Here is a 15,137-nt window from a genome sequence, read left to right as displayed (position 1 = left end):
GCAATTGAAAGATGCGTTTATTATAACATCTCAATAAGAGTGAGTTTGGCAGCTCAAAAAATTATTAACAGCTCGGTGACAGCTACCGATGCTCATATGCGCTTCTCCTCTGTCACGCGCACTCCAGTCAGAAACTGAAGGGCAGTACATAAACATACGGCGACGCTTCATGACAAATGCATCGGTAGCCTACATCTTGTTGCTTATAGCACAATATCTGAGATTCGCAATATTTTCTGCCACACTGCTCCATTAATCAATACAATAGATTGCTTTAATAGATCATCAAATGTTTTAATTTGAATCAGCCCTTTAGATTACAGATGTATGTAGGTGATTTATAATACAAAAATTACATTACCTTTGCCTGCATAAACTGTTTATTTCCTTTTTGAATGACAATGTCAACAATGTTGCTGTTGAATACACCAGAAAATCCATCATGGCGGACAAAATAAATCACAGATTAAAGGAATAGTCTACTCATTTTCAATATTAAAATATGTTATTACCTTAACTAAGAACTGTTGAATCATCCCTCTGTCATCTGTGTGTGTGCACGTAAGCGCTGGAGCGCGCTGCAACGCTACGATAGCATTTAGCTTAGCCCCATTCATTTAATGGTACCATTTAGAGATTAAGTTAGAAGTGACCAAACACATCAACGTTTTTAAAACCTCTCTTTCTCTTTTTTTATTTTTTCATATTGGTCCAACATCATTTCTTCTTTATCTTTTCTTTTCTGATTTTCTTCTTCTTTTCTCAGTCTTTCATCTTGTTTTTCTCTCTCATATCTTTCCCGGTCTCTTCTCATCTCATCTTCCATCTCCTTCATTTCTCTTTTATATCTTTTATCTCTCTCCAGGAACTCCTCTTCTCTTTTCTGTCTCTCTCTCTGATGTTGCTGTTTTTCTTCCTCCATCATCAACTTCATTCTCTCCATCTCTGTGTTGTGTTTTAATTGAAGATCTTCTCTTTCTCTTTCTGTCCTCTCTTTCTCTTTTTTTATTTGTTCATATTGGTCCAACATCATTTCTTCTTTTCTTTTCTGATCCTCTTCTTCTTTTCTCAGTTTTTCATCTTGTTTTTCTCTCTCATAGCTTTCTCTTTCTCTTCTCATCTCATCTTGCATCTCTCGCTCTTGCTCCTTCATTTTTCTTTTATATCTTTCTTCTCTCTCTAGAAAATCCTCTTCTTTTTTCTTTCTCTCTTTGTCATGATTTTGTTTTTCTTCCTCCATCATCGTCTTCATTCTCTCTATCTCTTTGCTATATCTGAACTGATGTTCATCTCTTTCTCTTTCTGTTCTCTCTTTTTCGTTTTTTATTTTCTCAAACTGGTCCAACATCATTTCTTCTTTCTCTTTTCTTTTCTGATCTTCTTCTTCCTTTCTCAGTCTTTCAACTTGTTTCTCTATTTCATATCTTTCTTGTTCTCCTTTCATTTTGACCTCCATCTGCTCCTTCATTTCTCTTTTATATCTTTCTTCTCTCTCGCTAAACTCATCTTCTCTTCTCTTTCTCTCTCTCTCATGATTCTGTCGTTCAGTCTCTATTGTATTCATCAGTTTGTCTATTTGTGTCATATATTTGTTCTGGAGATCTTTATTTTCTTTGTTTGTTTCCTTTATTTCATTTTTTAATGTCTCTCGTTCTCTTCTCATCTCATCTTTCATCTGTTTTTTTTGCTCTATTATTTCTCTTTTACATCTTTCTTCTGTCTTTATAGATTCCGCTTCTATTTTCTTCCTCTCTTTCTCGTGATTGTGTCTTTCTTCGTCCATCATCTTCTTCATTGTCTTTATCTCATCTTCTTTCTCTTCACTCAGTTGTTCAATTTTCTCCATCAGTATCTTCATTTCTTTTTCATGTTTTTCTCGCTCCATCTCTCTGAATATTTTAGATGAGTAATAACTCCCTCCATTTGTTGTCACCATGACATCTATTTTTTCCAGTAAATCAGTAACTTGTGTGTTATCTTCAGTCTCAGTATTATCAAATACATGATATCTGTTTCCACACTGTTCAGCAAGGTTCATTAAAGCAGATTTTGAGTTTCCCAAAAACTCTTCAATGGTTTCATCTTTAAGCTCCTTTAGTCTGGTGAAGTGACCAAACACATCAACGTTTTTCCTATTTAAGACGAGTAGTTATACGAGCAAGTTTGGTGGTACAAAAAGAGTAACCAAGAGAGTATTTAAAAGAGTAACTATATTTTATGGCGTAGTAGCACTTTTGGGAGTACTTCGACTCGGCGCAGTAACACCCTCCCTCTCCCATTATGAGAGTGAGAAGGGGAGCGGACTTTTCAGGCGAGTCGAAGTACTCCCAAAAGTGCTATTACGCCATACAATATAGTTCCTCTTTTAAATCCGCTTAGAAAAGCGCTATGTTTTATTTTGTACCACCAAACTTGCTCGTATAACTACTCGTCTTAAATAGGAAAAACGTTGATGTGTTTGGTCAATTCTAACTTTATCTCTAAATGGTACCATTGAATGAATGGGGCTAAGCTAAATGCTATCGTAGCGTTGCAGCGCGCTCCAGCGCTTACGTGCACACACACAGATGACAGAGGGATGATTCAACAGTTCTTAGTTAAGGTAATAACATATTTTAATATTGAAAATGAGTAGACTATTCCTTTAAGGATTTAATACAGGTTAAAGTTTTAATCTAAGATTTGTTAATCTGTGTTTAAATTTTAGTGGTGCAATACAACTCGAATTAAAATTAAACTGAGATCAACAAACCCTAGATTAGCTCTAAGATCTGCTTAATTTAATCCTTGTTGGTGCAACCCACCCATAGTGTGTTGTTTAAACAGCAGGTCACAGTTTATAATAGAAACACTGAATATACCAGAATATGAACTACAGTATAAATTTGAATGATTTTTATTGATGACTTACCAGATGACTTGAGTCTGTTTGAGAGCAGCAGATTTTAATTCTCTCTAAGTCTCTTCTTCTGTCTTCTTCATAATCTTCTGATTTTACTCTCATTAGTTTATCTTCACACTGTTTTTCAATCAGATGAATTTTATCTTCATAAATTTTTCTTTCTTCTTCTCTCAGATGTTTCTCAATCTGGATTTTTTCTTCAAGCATCTTCTGTTTTTCTCTCCAGTTTTGTTTTTCTTCCTCTCTCCTCCTTTCATCATCTTGCATCTGTTTCTGTGTTTTTGTCTCGATTTCTTCCATCTTTTCTTTGTATTCTTCTTCTCTGTCTTTCTTCTCTCGCTCATGTTTCTCTCTTTCTTCCTCTATCATCTTCTTCATTCTCTCCATCTCTTTGTTGTGTTTTAATTGAAGATCTTCTTTTTCTTTTTCTGTTCTCTCTTTCTCTTTTTTTATTTTTTCATATTGGTCCAACATCATTTCTTCTTTCTCTTTTCTTTTCTGATCTTGTTCTTGTTTTCTCAGTTTTTCGTCTTCTTTCTCTCTCTCATAGCTTTCTTGTTCTATTTTCTTCTCATCTTCCATTTGTTTCTTTTGATCCTTAATTTCTCTTTTATATCTTTCTTCTCTCTCTATAAAATCCTCTTCTTTTTTCTTTCTCTCTTTCTCATGATTTTGTCTTTCTTCATCCATCATCTTCATCATTCTCTCCATCTCTGTGTTGTGTTTTAATTGAAGATCTTCTCTTTCTCTTTCTGTCCTCTCTTTCTCTTTTTTTATTTTTTCATATTGGTCCAACATCATTTCTTCTTTATCTTTTCTTTTCTGATTTTCTTCTTCTTTTCTCAGTCTTTCATCTTGTTTTTCTCTCTCATATCTTTCCCGGTCTCTTCTCATCTCATCTTCCATCTCCTTCATTTCTCTTTTATATCTTTTATCTCTCTCCAGGAACTCCTCTTCTCTTTTCTGTCTCTCTCTCTGATGTTGCTGTTTTTCTTCCTCCATCATCAACTTCATTCTCTCCATCTCTGTGTTGTGTTTTAATTGAAGATCTTCTCTTTCTCTTTCTGTCCTCTCTTTCTCTTTTTTTATTTGTTCATATTGGTCCAACATCATTTCTTCTTTTCTTTTCTGATCCTCTTCTTCTTTTCTCAGTTTTTCATCTTGTTTTTCTCTCTCATAGCTTTCTCTTTCTCTTCTCATCTCATCTTGCATCTCTCGCTCTTGCTCCTTCATTTTTCTTTTATATCTTTCTTCTCTCTCTAGAAAATCCTCTTCTTTTTTCTTTCTCTCTTTGTCATGATTTTGTTTTTCTTCCTCCATCATCGTCTTCATTCTCTCTATCTCTTTGCTATATCTGAACTGATGTTCATCTCTTTCTCTTTCTGTTCTCTCTTTTTCGTTTTTTATTTTCTCAAACTGGTCCAACATCATTTCTTCTTTCTCTTTTCTTTTCTGATCTTCTTCTTCCTTTCTCAGTCTTTCAACTTGTTTCTCTATTTCATATCTTTCTTGTTCTCCTTTCATTTTGACCTCCATCTGCTCCTTCATTTCTCTTTTATATCTTTCTTCTCTCTCGCTAAACTCATCTTCTCTTCTCTTTCTCTCTCTCTCATGATTCTGTCGTTCAGTCTCTATTGTATTCATCAGTTTGTCTATTTGTGTCATATATTTGTTCTGGAGATCTTTATTTTCTTTGTTTGTTTCCTTTATTTCATTTTTTAATGTCTCTCGTTCTCTTCTCATCTCATCTTTCATCTGTTTTTTTTGCTCTATTATTTCTCTTTTACATCTTTCTTCTGTCTTTATAGATTCCGCTTCTATTTTCTTCCTCTCTTTCTCGTGATTGTGTCTTTCTTCGTCCATCATCTTCTTCATTGTCTTTATCTCATCTTCTTTCTCTTCACTCAGTTGTTCAATTTTCTCCATCAGTATCTTCATTTCTTTTTCATGTTTTTCTCGCTCCATCTCTCTGAATATTTTAGATGAGTAATAACTCCCTCCATTTGTTGTCACCATGACATCTATTTTTTCCAGTAAATCAGTAACTTGTGTGTTATCTTCAGTCTCAGTATTATCAAATACATGATATCTGTTTCCACACTGTTCAGCAAGGTTCATTAAAGCAGATTTTGAGTTTCCCAAAAACTCTTCAATGGTTTCATCTTTAAGCTCCTTTAGTCTGGTGAAGAGTATCATGGTGTACATTAAAGAGTTTTCACCAAAAGTCTCTTGAATGATCTTCACTGATTCGTCCTCCTCTTTTTTGAAGCGTTGAGCTAAACTCAGTACAATAATAAACACATGAGGTCCTGGCAGTGTCATTGAGATACAGTTGGTCATTTCTCTCTGAATCTCTTCATGTTCAGTATCAAACAGTTCTGGAGTATCAATCACAGTGATGCGTCTGCTGTTAATTTCAGCTGTTTCTCTCTGACACTCTTTAGTAATGGACCACTGTGATGCGGCTGATTTAAATGCTTTTCTCCCTAAGATTGTGTTTCCTGTTGCACTTTTCCCGACTCCAGTTTTTCCTAGAAGGACAATCCTCACATCATCTGAACCATCTCTAACATCTGCAAAAGAAAAAAACAAAACTGCATTATATATAAAATTTTAAAATACAAGACAACAAACTGAATCAGTCAGAGCCGGCCCTAGACCTTTGGGGGCCCTAAGCAAAATTTGGTCGGGGGCCCCTTTGACCGTTTTAAGTAAAGCCTAAAGAAAAGCAATGACTACCTTATGACTATACTGCACATATTATATCTACTATGTTATTTTTTTTAAATGTGTCTATTAAATTATGTTTGAATTATTCTATGTATACTGTATGTTAATGATCTTTTTTACATTACTGGTCCTGAGTACGTATTTCGTTCTTATGTGGCAACATGTAGCCTACAGAATGACAATAAAAGACCTTGGGGTGGTCCCGGACAGGGAATATCTTAAGACAGACTCGGCCTTAGTTTAAACAGAAAACATAACTAATTTTAACAAAAATGCCTTACTAAAAACATTACTTGTGTGCATTTTGAGGCAAAACAAAGGGCACTGGTGTATTTTAAGATATGTCAGTGCAAGCTTTTTTCAGTTTGGACAGCTCTTAGCCTTCTTTTATATTTAGTCTAGGACTAGTTTAATTTATAAGAAAGAGAAGTCAAATAGAACACAGGTTTGGTCATTACCTAAGTCAAATAAGATCCACATTTACGCACAAACAAACATAACATTAAAGAAATTGTCCTTAAAACAACAGCAAAAGTTCGTGTCTGTATCAGCGATCCGGCTCAACTCAACATTGCGTTCTGATCGCGGGCATTGATTGGCTGCTGCGCTGGATGCTGTGTGTCAATCAATCTCGGCAAGAAAGAGATCTTATTAGCGAACTTTCATAATAACTATAATAACAAGTAACAGCCTTTTTAACATTGCCATAATAATAAAAAATGAATATTTATATTTATTTTATGTTACTTTTGATGAATGATTTTTTTCAACCACTAGCTAAGTGACTTTAGGGGGCCCTCTGCTGGCCACGAGGCCCTTTGCAATTGCAAGTGTCGTTTAGTGGCTGGGCCAGCTCTGAATTCAGTTATAATGCAAATTGAATTCAACTTAAATGTTTAATTGTATAGCACAAAGAAAATATTTACAGTAAAACATGATATTATAGAAAAATTTCTTTTTGTAGCCTAATTCTGCATTCACACCAGCCGTGGTAGAGGCGTCAAGGGCTACTCTGTTGATATCAGTTAAAGGGTTCTACAAACTGGCCAGATAAATTAGATTACAAACTCCCTCTAATTTATATATTTTCTTATTTGTTTAATGATCTATTAAGATCATTTTTATTGTTAAAGTGAACTTCGTCAACCTGGTTAGGTGTTTGGAGCAGACACCACTCGGGACAATACTGTTTATACCTTCAGATTGTAAAATCTTGCGAAGGTATTAGGAGTAGTCGGACCCGCAGCTCTGCAGATGTCTGAAATAGATGCACCATTAGGCAGTGCTCAAGAGGAAACTATGCCCCTAACAGAATAAGCCTGTACCCACAGTGGACAGGCCAAATTTCGGGAACGATATGCCAAGAAGATGGCATCACCGAACCAATGAGCGAGCCTCTGTTTGGAGACAGCCTTCCCTCCTGCTGACCTCCAAAACAGACAAAGAGCTGATAAGAAGATTTAAAACTTTGAGTATGGTTCAGATAGGTGCAAAGTTCACCTACCGGACATAAAAGAGTTGCATCATCAGTAGAAAGGACTTGGATATGTAATGAAAACAGTATCAAAACCTCCCACAAATGCACACAATAAATATAAATGCACACAGAGTAATTCACAAATGCACACAGGAGATTCAAACTGAAATCCACAAATGCACACAATAAAATTAACAAACTGAAATCCATAAATGCACACAAAAAAATTCACACACTGAAATATATAAATGCACACAAAAAATTCACAGGCTGAAATCCACAAATGCAAACACAAAAAATTCACACACTGAAATCCACAAATGCACACAAAAAATTCACACACTGAAATCCACAAATGCCTAAAAAAAAGTAACACAACAAAATCCAAAAATATGATAACCCATTTGGAATGTGAGTATAATATTGTAAAAAGCATATTTACATACAATGTTTACATGTTAGACATACATATTATATACTGTTTGCTTGTCTGTATTGTGCATTTTCTATGTTTTTTGCATGCTATATTGTACACTGGGTTTCCAAAGGACCGTTTGTAATCTACAGTATTTCACATTTAAAATTAAAGTGGCCCAAAATGGAGTAGATATTTTGTTTTGGAATCTCTGTTCTCTCACTTTCTCTGTTTCTCCACGTAGCGCTCCTTAGCACACACAGGTGCATCGCGTAAATAGTAAACACACTTTTTTAACCAAAAAAATAGGATGGATGACATAATCTGGGATGGATCTTTGGATTTTTCTCTTATATTAAACAAATATAGTGTGTGAATCTTCTGCGTGCATTTGTGAATTTCCCTTGTGTGCGTGTGGATCTCCTGCACACATTTGTGAATTACTGTGCATGCATCTGGATTTATTGTGTACAAGTTTGCAGATCCCCATATCTCTTGAGCGCGATCAGGAAGGCCGTCTTCTGAGAGAGGACGCTAAGCTCGACTGATAACGAGGCTCATAGGGTTCCCTTGGAAGCCCAAAAGGACATCAGAAAGGTCCGAAGAGGGAACGAGGCTAGACCTAGGAGGGTCACCCTGCTCTTAACACCTAAAAAAGGGCCAACCTGCTCTTAACACTCCCTGAGTAGCAAGAAGAGATGTAGCAGGCTCACTGAGAAGGCATTCTTCAAAAAGCTCTGAGCTACCGTTGTCATGCTGTCGGGATGAACCAACACATGCTCACCCTAAACTATAGGTTGAAAAGATCGCACGAAGCACCCAGCCCCCAGCCCTTGCTTGAGGCATCAATAGAACCATGTTGCGTCTGCAGAATCGCTCAAGGGGCCGGAAGCTGAGTCTGACCACAGACTGACTGATAAAACAGCAGCACACTGCAGAGTACAAACTCTCTGTGTATTGCTGTGTCACCATAGGATTTGGTCGTCAGGACATTGCTGAAGCGCACATATGCATCAACTCGAGAGGTACAACATCACCGAAGGTGGCTCACATGAGCCCTTTTCACACAAACATTCCGGAAATACACGGAAAATGCATCGTGAATTTTTTTTCCGGGATCGTTTGATTTTTTTGCCGTTTGACGCGATATTCTTTTATGCTGCTGAATGAACTAACAAGCTAACTTACCTGATATCTGCATCAGTCCAGTTTGCTGAGGTTTCTCGTCGTGAATGTTGTATTGCACGTAAATCCCTCATTTTAAAAAGATGAACCAATTTCATGTTGCCATAACACACGCGTCATTGTTTATGCATCTCATTTATCATTTCCTGATAACTGCTTCAATCTAGTTTGCGACATTTCTTGTGGTGAATGTTGATATACATGTAAATCTCTCGTTTGAAAGAGCTGAACCATAACTTTTGTTGTGATGACGCACACGTTCTCACTACGACATGCCCATTACGCCATTGTTTCGGCTTCTTGTTCACACAGGGGGTTTTCCATGTATCTTACTAGATCCTCGTTCCAGCAACAATCTCAGAAGATTTACGAGACATGTTTGTGTTCACACAGACACTTGTCTGGCAATTTTAAGGGTATTTTCTGGGACCAAAGGTCTGTGTGAATGGGGTTTTAGTTACACCCACCATCCAGGTGGGGGGAGGACAGTAACAGCAGGCCTGACTTCTGGGAGGTGCAGCGCGTCCAACTACCTCCAACCGCAAGAGAAACCCAAAAATGGCTTATTACAGGGGCAGGAAAAACCTGCTAAACCATTGGCACTGCTAAACCATTATAGTGGGCAAAAACAAAAAAATGGCTTTGCTAAGCCACCGTCACAATAAGCAAAAACTAAAAATGCCCCTCTGGGCCACCATAGTGAGCAGATATAATGGGCAAGAAAAGGCAAAAAAGGCTTAACTGGACTATTGTAGAGGTCATTGCATGGCCCAGGGCCAGACATGTATGAAGTACTATAGACCAGACTTGAGCAGTGATGGCTAGTCACTAGGGGGCGCCGCCACCTTAAAGCTGGCCAGAGAGGACAGCTATTTTAACATGTTATCAAAAAGTTAAATATATAGTGCAAATTAATACAAAATAAAATCATTAAGTTGTACTTTTTCACTGTTAATCATGTTATAATTTATTTAAAACAATTAAAAATCAAAACTGAGTTCGTTATGTGTGTGTCATGTTTTTGTGTCAGGGGCACACCCCTAATGGGTGTCTATTTAGGTCAGGAAAAAGGGTAAAAACATGTGACCTGAGGCTGAGCTCTAAGTGGCTGGTTTCGGATCCGCCCTGGGGCGCAGGACTGTGCGCCCCAAATCCTCCCACTTATGTTGTAAGCGAATCAATATTGCTTTTAATGTTTTTTACCTCCTGTGATTGGATCGTTTGAAGAGTCTCATAACCGTGTTGGAGATTGCTGTGTTAACTGATAGCTACAGTACAGATCAGTGAAAGCAAGTGAAATATCTTGAGATGAAGGAAAATATGCTTTTATCCTTACAAAATCACCCTATACAAGGTATTTAATTGATGAATAAATAAAGGATTAATTCAAAGGATAAAAGTAATCAAAGGATTACTTTTGTGGCGCGTTTGAGCTTGTGTTGCGTGGACATATTGAGAGCGAGAGCTCATAATAATTCCGTGGCTTGGTCAACTTTGTTGTTAGTTTTGTTGTTGTAGAGTTTAAAAAAGCACCCACGAGGAAACCACTGTTTTTAAGGAAACTTCACGAACCGTGCATATTGTGCTGATGGACTGTATGTACTTAGTCTGTGAGGGAAAAATGTGCTTGTGCTATTGCTATAAAAGCAAAAAGAAACGTACGAGCCTGTGATTAGGCAACTTTAGTGTCTCTTTTTGAAAATTTAAGCAGGATAAAGAAAAATCTGAACGCCATTTTGGCAGATTGCCCATGCAACTTAACTTGAGAATGTAGTTCCTAGGCATGTCCAGTTGGTGGCAGTGTGTTGCTCGATATTTTGATGTCATACACTGATTGGTCTGCGCATGGCTGCTGAAGTTAAACACTACAGGAGCGATGCAACAAGACGCCTGTCAAAGGTAAAGATACAAAATCTAATGACATGAGTCTGCATTAATCTGCCTTCATGCGTTTATTACATAAGATGGATTCAGATGAGTTCAGTTCAATTCAGATTTTTACATTGTTGATATTTTAATCGCAGTAGTATTTTGTTATTTGATTTTTTCATATTTGCCTGTTCAGCATAAAGCTCCGTGTTTTATTGCCTCCACTGTCACTGTGAGAAAAAACGTTAATTCATCTGCTTCATGTGAAGGTAAAGTGATGCATTACCATCTCATGCATTGGTCTCCATTTATCTGTTCTCTAAACAAATGAATAAACACATTTGACTTGTATGCTCGTCTTGTAAGTTTATGATTAGAAATGGACATGTGAACGAAAATGAAAATAATTAAAACATGAAATGACGGATAATAACTGACTGTGAAGGACTCTTTACAACGCTGTTTATCAAAAAAACGACGGAGATTGAAAAAGTCTATCATGTGTGTGTGTGTGTGTGTGTGTGTGTGTGTGTGTGTGTGTGTGTGTGTGTGTGCGTGTGTGTACCTGATAATTATCACGTTGCGGGGACCAATTGTCCCCACAAAGATAGGAATACCAGTGTTTTTGTGACCTTGTGGGGACATTTTGATGGAACATGGAAACCAGAGTGCGTGTGTGTGCGTGTGTGTGTGCGTGCGTGCATGCGTGCGTGCGTGTGCTTGTGTGTGAATGATTACCTTGATATTAGTTCATTACAGATTCATAGTACATTTATTTCGTGCGTTTGATTTCAACTGTAACATTTTCAGCATTTTAGCTAAGTAGTAGCCTAATGATACCCATCACCTGATAAAGCTATTAAGAGTACTGCATACTTAAAGTTTGATTTTGTGTGTTTGCGCCCCCCCCCCCATATTTTTTAGCACCAGCCGCCACTGGACTTGAGTAAAAGTACAAGTGCTCTATCAAAAAAGTGACTTGAGTAGAAGTTGAAGTGCTCCTTAAGCACCACACTAAAGTGGAAGTACTAAAGTATTAAAGGTGACATAGAATGATTGAACAGAGTATTCATCCTTGTTCTGTGATGTGACATGTAGACAAAATTTTTTTGTTTGGGTCTGTAATGCCTTAGAAGCTTCCTAAAAACCTCTCTCAGATAGCTCTTTTAGGGTGGGGGATTTTAAACAAGTGGTTTTGCACCTATTTGGCTCCCCCTACTGGCTTAACTTGGAATCTCATTACTGATTGGCTGACTTTGCTGCCACTCAAAAAATGTAGCCAATTATTTTAAAGTGGAGGGGCAGTTAGATGCCTGTGATCAGGGCCGTGCAGAGACCATTGGAGTGGCAGGCGCTCAAAGAATAAAAAGGGCACTTTGCTCGCTGACACGCAAGCACACAATTGAAACAAATAATAAAGTAATACAGAATAGAAAAGACGATTTTAAGTCTAACGTTTTTCTTTATTTTCCTTGCAAATAGAGTGATACAAAAAAATCTATATAGACAGAGTTTTATAATTATATATTTATATAGGATTTGACAGCTGCTTTTATCCTAAGCGACTTACAGTGCATTGCAATGTACACATTTTGTGTTTGTGTGTTTCAACAGTATGCAGTTTTGAAATTATATGATATTATATATTGCATTGTGACATTAAGATATTATTACGTTTACAGGGTTGTGTTTTTATTGTCATATTTATTTATTCTATTCTATTCTATTCTAATCCTGTTCGGAATTTCTGTACAAAGAGAGTAGCCTATATATTTCAGCTTTTGAATGGTGTTTGTGTTGTGTTTTTGGACACTTTGATGCCTTGATGACAGGGCAATAATAATGACATTCATCTCTCCTTTCATTCATTTCATGAAGCCTCTAGTACTTTCTTTATTTTCAGGTAAACTAAAACTGGTGGAGAATTTTTGGCTGAGTTAATAATTTAGCATGAGTATGGCTATATTACCCAACATCAGCTCCCATTGTCTTTTATCAAAGAGTTTTTTACCGTATTCATCGGATCTTGCTCTTCCAACAAACTCTGCGTGACAGGTGGATGACATTAGAATAGCTCCTCCGTATGATTTCCCGAATATTTCTCGGTACTTTGATGTCATGTGCGTTTCGGTTCTTGCAGTGCTGCGTGAAGTTGAGCACACCTAAAAACTAGAGACAGCTACCTGTATGAACTCCCAGCAGAGAACATCCCTGCCTTTGCCTCATCCATTGTTTTTATATGGGAAGAATGTTTTTATTTTCAGCGTGAGAAATACAAGGTGTGGCGTGTGAACTGGCTGAAATGCGTGTGTCTCACGCCGAATGCCCTGTTTCCATCTAACGTTTTAGAGATGTTAATACACACAGACAGCAATAAACAAAAGCTGTGCATGCTCTCCTCACGTTGTTCTTGTAAAATAATAATAATAAGTAAGGTTAACAAGCATACCGCTTCGGTTGAATGCCGGCTCGAGAGGGATCCTCCCTGTGCTGTGCACTGTGTCGTGCATGTGTCGGCGCGCCGCTAGCGCTGTGAGCTAGTGATCGTCCCGAAAGAGACGTCCTATGAAAGGTCAATACGTCATCATGTGACTAATTTTATTCACGGCAAAATTATTTTTTATTAATTTTACTAATAGTTAGATTGGGCAGGCCTTCACAAAAGGGCATTTAATTACAAAAAAATGCCTTGACAAAAAGGGCACTTTGGTCATCCAGGGGTAAAGGGCCCCCTGCACATGCCTCCTGTGATGTCATAAACATCAGTTTTTCAGATTGGGCCGTTTTCTGGCTGATATTTCTAAAAGAGGAATTTCTATGAGACTGAGATGTTTAGCATGTTTAGCACTTTTTGTATGTTTGTGAATGTGGGTAGACTACCATTATTCAACAAAGACAAGGTAAAAATGGTTTTTCATTCTCTGTCCCCTTTAAACATGTTTTGTACTTAAGTATTGCAAGTAGTTTATTTTAAAATATACTACTCAAGTACTGAAAGTACAAGTATTGTGAAATGTAGTTATTAAAAAAAAGTCAAAAGTTTGAATATAATATTGTTTATATTATTTCAAATGTTTAAGCTAAAGGACACTCATAATTCCTTTGGCTGTAGAAGCAGGACAATGACAGGAATGTTCAGATTAATTCAGATTAATTTAAATGATATGGCGATAGAGAATTCAGTATTAATCAAATATTAGTCGATATAATGGTTATAGGTAAAGGTACAAGGTGTTTCAATGTATTTAGGTTTCCTTCTTTCGCACACACTTGCGCATTCTCTCTCTCTCTCTCTCACTCTCTCTCTTGCACAGACTCGGTCTCTTTCACTCTTTTTGTCTCTTTCTCTCTCTCTCTCTCTCTCTCTCTCTCTTGCACGCACAGACTCTGTATCTATCATGCACTTTGGCTCTCTCTTTGCTTCACATTTTTCCCCAACCGCGGCTCATATTTGTGAGTGAGAGGGAGGGAGGGAGGGGTCCGCCCTTCACTATCTCCGATTGGTTTGTACCTCGCAAAATCATTAACGGCGCGTCAGTTCTACGTGGACCGCAAGAGCTGTTATTGGTCCAAAAGAACCTCTCCCATCAGGTAAAAAACTGCGTCATAGGTATTTCCTTTTGCGACGGTGAAAACAAAGATGAGCCAAGTTGAGAAGTGATTTAACTCAAACTGCAACAAAAGTCGCTATTCATTTACTTCCATCATTGCTGGTCTTCTCAAATCATTCACAACAAGTTGCTGTTTCTGCTTCGTTTGTGGGTTAACTTGCCAACCTTCTTCTTCTTTGACGGTCGCGCTGCTACTGTGGTTACACACCTGGATACTGCCTACCAGCGGTCTGCGTGTGTGTTTGCACGTCGACGCGGATGACTACGCAAAAGTATAAATGAAAATCAATACAGAACCTATGCCACCACGGCTACGCCTTAGCATAAGTATGATTTTGCATTGACTATTTATGGTTAAAAATGGGTGTGTATAGGGCGGTATATGAGGCAGGGAATGAGCTCCATATGTAAGCAGGGATTTGACTGTAACCTTTAAAATTTTACTCAAAGCAATAATCAGTTCACCATCAATCATCATCACTGACAGAACCACTAGTCATCCATAACTATATGTGAAGAGAACATGTTCCGTTTCATGTTTTAATTTTGTTGAAAAAACTTTTACGCCTAGTCCACAAAGCAGTTTTGTTTTTTTTTATTATGTGCAAAGGGCCGCTGGAAGTCATTTTGAACAGGGGGTGCTGTGAATTATTATTATTATTTTTTTTTACAAAAAACCTGAGCCTATAGGCCTATTTAAAATACATTTTAAAAATAAATACATTGAGTGTCAGGAATAAACACACGGAGAGATCCCAGAGCAGAGTAACAGAAAATGTTTATTTAAATGATAATGAATGTAAACAGACAAAAGCACGTCTGGGCGCAAAGGCCACTCCGAGACAGACGGCTGGGGCGAGGAGCACACACACAGACACTGGGGGCGACGAACCACACACGTTCGGGCTCCGGCCAGACAGACGAACGGTGGGAGAGATTCTGTACAAC

The 15,137-nt window shown here is 37.6% G+C and overlaps 2 protein-coding genes across 2 annotated transcripts in view; both read right to left on the bottom strand.

Annotated features, from left to right (window-relative positions):
- LOC135750272 (interferon-induced very large GTPase 1-like) overlaps positions 1-15,137 on the bottom strand; it is a 43,159-nt gene that overhangs the window by 14,281 nt on the left and 13,741 nt on the right. Inside the window, exon 2 of the mRNA XM_065269064.1 lies at positions 2,912-5,475. Within this exon, the coding sequence (XP_065125136.1) occupies positions 2,912-5,475 (2,564 nt within the window). The remainder of the gene's footprint in view (positions 1-2,911; positions 5,476-15,137) is intronic.
- Positions 671-2,075, bottom strand: LOC141281358 (uncharacterized). The gene has a single exon (XM_073813045.1). The coding sequence runs from the start codon at positions 2,036-2,038 to the stop codon at positions 671-673; it is 1,368 nt and encodes a 455-aa protein (XP_073669146.1). The 5' UTR covers positions 2,039-2,075.

This window comes from Paramisgurnus dabryanus, chromosome 21 (genome assembly GCF_030506205.2).
Source record: "Paramisgurnus dabryanus chromosome 21, PD_genome_1.1, whole genome shotgun sequence".
NCBI lineage: Eukaryota > Metazoa > Chordata > Actinopteri > Cypriniformes > Cobitidae > Paramisgurnus > Paramisgurnus dabryanus.
The sequence above is the reverse complement of the archived record's forward strand: the minus strand, read 5'-3'. Positions and strand labels throughout refer to the sequence as shown.

What these genes read in the sequence shown, in the direction of transcription:
- LOC141281358 (XM_073813045.1), bottom strand. Translation starts at nt 2,038, where the DNA reads ATGAACCTTGCTGAACAGTGTGGAAACAGATATCATGTATTTGATAAT.